Consider the following 5505-nt stretch of genomic DNA (forward strand, 5'->3'; position numbering starts at 1 on the left):
GTCTAAATGGAGTTATTAGACCTGACCAAAAGGGAATTAAAGAAAATTCCATTGATTCCATTTGCAACATGGCTAATCAGAAAATAAAGCCTTTCAGAAAAACTGTAACACAAAGGTAATGCAGAAAAATCACACTTAATCATTTTTTGAATAGTTTTTCTTTGTAACCAATCTGTAGGGAAGCAAAGATCAACTGAAAGAGGTGTGGGAAGAAGCAGATGGACTAGATCCTAATGAATTTGACCCCAAAACATTTTTCAAATTACATGGTAAGAGGTTTTGTTTAATTTAATGAACAAGTGAAGTGACTTTCTGTTACCTTCTGCTGAGGGCAAGTTTGTCTTATACTAGGACAAAGTCTTATACCTCAAGCAATTTGAATGAATCTGAAGAGTATAGAGGAGAAAGTATTTATGTTATTGTTTGTAAGTTTACTGCAAAGTTTTAAATGGGGTTTAAAAGTTGAAAACAGAGTTTTGTTTAATTACTCATAAAATCATACAGCCAATAACCAGTAGTGATTGCTCAGGGAAGTATGTGTACTTAGAGGGCTGTCCATAATTATAACTTTGCTTACACACTACATACTAGGAATAATTTCTCAGAGGTGTGTGTGGGAAAACCTGCTTTCTCATCGTCTCTGCGGATAAGTGCCAGACTCCCCTTATCTTTGGAGTGGTCATAGAAGTACCAAGCCTCTTCAGAAGTTGCAAGATTCCCTTAAAACAAAAACCAAAATGACCCCCAATCCTGCCTCTGTATTTCTGAGCAGTGTGCAGCTAGAAACAGTAAAATAGTAGCAGAGATGAGGATGCATCTCAATGGGTATTTTGCTTTAAATGTGTTTATATAAATGTGTAACCTTATATCCTGACATTGTTAAATGCTTCATAATAAAGTACCCTTAAGCAGATCCTGCCTGGCACTGGGCTGTGAAGGGTTGAAACAGTACATAGAATTTGACTAATCCCAAAGATGATAATTTAACTGAAGAAAAGTGTTCTACCTTGAGTCTGAACTTTTATCTTGGTTTATAAAATATATAAATACGTATTATAGTTATTAAACCTTATTTCTTCTTTCTAGAAAAAGATCTTGAAAGATAATTTTCTGAAAGTTTTTGATAGCCTTTTTGTCCAAATATTACCAAAACAGAAATAGCTGAAACAACCTTTTGCCTTAGAGCTTAGTATATAAAAAAACTTTGAAGCAATTAAACAAAAATATTGCATAATAACACTCATAAATACATATTATAGTTATTAAACCTTATTTCTTCTTTCTAGAAAAAGATCTTGAAAGATAATTTTCTGAAAATTTTTGATAGCCTTTTTGTCCAAATATTACCAAAACAGAAATAGCTGAAACAACCTTTTGCCTTAGAGCTTAGTATATAAAAAAACTTTGAAGCAATTAAACAAAAATATTGCATAATAACACTCATTTGAAGTAGACATTCTCTTTCAATTTCAGAGGTAGTATAACAGTATTCGGAGTAGAATGTAGGATAAAAGATGGATCGTTAGTTATCAAGTATTCTCCGCTTTGCATTTGTCATGAAAAGTCATTTTACAGTGATCTCTTCTCAGGCGCTGCATATTTATATAGATTTTCATGTAATTCTTTAGGTTTTTGGGGGAGTCATACTGTTGGTTATCAAAGTTTTTCTACAGATTTTTGTTGCTCCTGAATCTATTTACAAATTTAGTTGTTAAATTGGGACAACTTGTCCTCAGTAATATTTTTTGGCGATTGCACTCTGTGCAATCCCGTTGTGACCTATTTCAGTTTGCTAATCTAAGAAATAGGGAGATTGCTCCAGACTTGTCAAACCAATCAACCAAGAATGGCAACACAGTTCAGCCAACGTCTGATAAAAACTTAAACAGAAAAGACACGACCTTGTTAAATGAGGTTTTTAATCCACGTGAGATGTGTATGCTGATACTTACTTAACTCATGGAGAACTGTTACACATATTACTTCCTGTAGATACTCAACTTGTATTTTCAACACTTCTTTTTGTAGATGTCAATAATGATGGTTTCCTGGATGAGCAAGAATTAGAAGCCCTGTTTACTAAAGAGGTAACAAAAAAAAAAGTTAAAAAACTTAACTCGGTTCAGTAAATGGTTACAGGGTTGTCTGTATATTTTCCAATATATTTGGGGGCTTTGGACTACAAATTAGAGTATTCATGCCAAGTTTTGTGCATCCTTAATGTTTCTACAAAAGTGTAAAAACACATCAGCAGGGAAAAAGTAGTTAAAGCATAGGACTCAGACACCAGAGATCTAGCGCTCATGTATTTCTCTGCCACAGGCTTGTTTGAGATTTTATAATTAATCTGCAAGGTAGCTCTACCTGTATAAATTGCAATGCAGAGAGCTGCACTCCTGCTCTGGCTAGATGCAGCCTGGTAGAGGTTCTGAAGCTGGGTGTCTGTGCTCATTCAGTGCTAATCTAAAGTCATAAGACTTGTTGAGAGAAAGAGAGTCACGCTTGTGCAGCTTGTCTCAAAGACAGCACATTGTGGAAGCAGCTTCAGAAATTTCACATATTTTCTGTCTAGCTGGTTTGGAGCACATGTACATCTGATAAAGTAGACAGGCTCTTAGTTTCTTTAAGGCTTGGTTCGTTGTCTGTGAAAACACAAATATTAGTATTTCTTTGCCTCCCAGAGGGGCAATGATAGCAATGTACTGAAATTCTACAGTGATGGGAACTGCAGAATCAACGAGTAAACAAAGGGCCTTGGTCTTAATTGTTCCAGTAGGTTCTATTCTGGTATAGCAGAAAAAAAAAACCCTAAACTTCCTGTTCAAATATCCAGTAGCATGGCTGTCAGTATCTTACAATTTTTTTCTAGATTTCATCAGTCAGGGAGGAAATGTGCTGTACAGTGTATGTAGAACCTTATAAATTCAAACTACTGTAAATTTTTGAAGAAATTAAATTTGCAAATACAGATTTCTAACAATACTTTGCCATAATCCCCTCTAATACAATGAAGATATATGGCAGTCTTTTTTGACAGGTATGTCCCACCATTTTGCAATTTTTTAGTTTAAAAACAAATAGTCTGGGGCCTTAAAATCACCTATGGCTAAACAAGCGAAGCTAAACGACTAAGAAAGCTAAGTAGAAGCAAATAAGCATAAACTCACCAGGAAGACATTGTGCAAGAAGAGAAGTGGACCATTAAATTAAGCACTCAATTTGTCTTGTGATACCCTGAATGCTTATAGGGTCAGCTGCAGGCTCTGGTAAAAAGCTACTCTGTCCTGTTCCAGAAACCACGTGGAAACTTTGTCTGCTTTGAATCTAATGTAGGATCAGACTGTGCATACCGAGGTCAATTTTACTGTAATATCCACAGCACTGAATTACAACTGACCACATGAATTAACTGAAAACTTCATTCTTAACAATGAAAGGCTCACTTGTTGCTTAAACGCTATGCTAAGAGAATTGCGCACACACACACACTCTCTCACTCTATTGGAAAAATGGTGAACTCATGTTTTTAGCAACATCTCATGCCACTGTTCCAAATATGCTCTGTCATTTGAATGGGCAGCCCTTTCTCCAAACTAACATTTGCTAATTTTGAATTTCAGCTAGAAAAAGTTTACGATCCCAAAAATGAAGAGGATGACATGGTTGAAATGGAAGAAGAAAGGCTGAGAATGAGAGAACATGTAATGAATGAGGTGGGGACTAATGTTCAGTAGAGCTGCTGATTTCCTTCTGTGTTCAAGAAATACAGTCCTCCTAACATAAAGCGTCCAAGTACATCAGAAAGGGACGACCTGTCACGCTGAATGCTGTTTGTGCTGGGAGTCACATAAAGTTACAATTCTCAAGCCCTGTCCCCATACTCTGATGTAAATTCCTGCGGACTATTTTTTGTTTAGGAAGTTCCAGAGAAGGAATTGTGCTATAGCCTCCATCTTTTGCAGATGCTGAAATTCAATAGAAATTCCCTATGAATTTTGCATCAAATGGGGAAGACTCTAAATGTGCTTTTGCACTTGGCAAATGGGTAAGATTTAGGTGTGAGAAGAAGTAGTAGAGCAATGTCTTCTTTCATGTAGCTCACCTTTGTCCCTTCAAAAGAGGGCTCAGAGCTCAAGGTATCACCTATGACACTAAATACCTTTAGTAGTTCTGATAGGTTTTCAACTCAGGAGACAGAGGAAAGGGAAGAGGATGTTTTGAACCACTGTGTTTTTCACTCATTTCTTTTCTGTATTCAACTATATTCCTTAAGCTTGAGGAATGAAGCAAGCCTGGACTTCTATTAGTCATAAAGGCAAGCATTTCCTCCCTTCCCCTTAAAGGATTCTGACAGAATTCAGTTGGGGTTTTTTTTTTTTAATGTTTTAAAACCTCCCTATCCAACAGTGGAGATTACTCTGACTCACAGTTACAAAATTATTACCAGAAAGCTACAAAACATTTTTCTCAAAAAAAATCATGCATGCCACTATTAGCGTTGGGGCTGTGACCACAAATAATGTTTGCAATAAAGCTAATGGATTTTGAAGTAAAATGTGAGGATTTACTTTTTATTTCCATTTTTGTTAAGCTATATGAGCTTGTGAGAGAAGTTTTCAGAAGATGTTGCAGGCACTCCCTTGAAAATGGGACAGTTTAAAAATAAAATGGTTATATTTGAAGATATCTGCATAATGAAATTAAACATTAGCTCCACCAAAACCCGTCCTTTAGGTTGAGTTTAATTTTTTGCTTCAAATAGGTTGACATCAACAAGGACCGGCTAGTGACTTTGGAAGAGTTCCTGCGAGCTACAGAGAAAAAAGAATTTTTGGAGCCAGATAGCTGGGAGGTAATGAGAATGTGTTCCAAGTGCAACATACTGTACTATTACCATCACTTTAACCAGGAAACCAAATGGCATGTCTCTGACCTTTGCTTTTTTTCAGTCCTGTTTTGGTATGTGTGTGGTTAAGCGCCTTAGCTAAATGTAATGTCCAAAATGTAGCAGACTAATGTAATGCAGATGTAATCTTTATGGTCCACGCACAAACAGAAAAGGTCTTGCGCCACCCTGTGGATTCTAGAAGAGCTTTTCCCACATGCTTTTCAAACAGAAAATGGACACTTTCTTTGTGAATCACTTTAAAGGGAAGATAAGAGCTCAGCTGGAAAGCAAGAGGAGCTTTCTTCTCCTACCTCTAAATCTGTAGTAGAATTTTGCTGAGAAAATAGCTGAGAACCAGCTATTTTGCTGTTTCTTATGGTGAGTGTACTAACCCTTTACAGTATCATGTCTGGGTGTTTTGATGAGAATTCTGAGGGTTGTTTGGTGAACTGTACAATTCAGCTAAGAATAATTTAAGTGGGAAGATAATAAAAATATATATACATTCCTGCCTAAGCATTCATGTTTGTATGTATTTTCTTGCAGACACTAGATCAACAGCAGCTCTTCACTGAGGACGAGCTGAAGGAATTTGAAAGTCATATTTCTCAGCAGGA

The 5505-nt window shown here is 36.3% G+C and overlaps 1 protein-coding gene across 1 annotated transcript in view; it reads left to right on the forward strand.

The window, feature by feature from the left end:
• LOC104073040 (nucleobindin-2-like) overlaps window positions 1–5505 on the forward strand; it is a 15759-nt gene that overhangs the window by 8106 nt on the left and 2148 nt on the right. Inside the window, 6 exon segments of the mRNA XM_009572686.1 lie at window positions 179–269; window positions 2029–2087; window positions 3621–3713; window positions 4763–4852; window positions 5435–5503; window position 5505. The exon segment at window position 5505 is cut by the window's right edge and continues 116 nt beyond it. Of these exon segments, the coding sequence (XP_009570981.1) occupies window positions 179–269; window positions 2029–2087; window positions 3621–3713; window positions 4763–4852; window positions 5435–5503; window position 5505 (403 nt within the window).

This window comes from Fulmarus glacialis, unplaced genomic scaffold, assembly GCF_000690835.1.
Source record: "Fulmarus glacialis isolate BGI_N327 unplaced genomic scaffold, ASM69083v1 scaffold36332, whole genome shotgun sequence".
Classification (NCBI taxonomy): Eukaryota; Metazoa; Chordata; class Aves; order Procellariiformes; family Procellariidae; genus Fulmarus; species Fulmarus glacialis.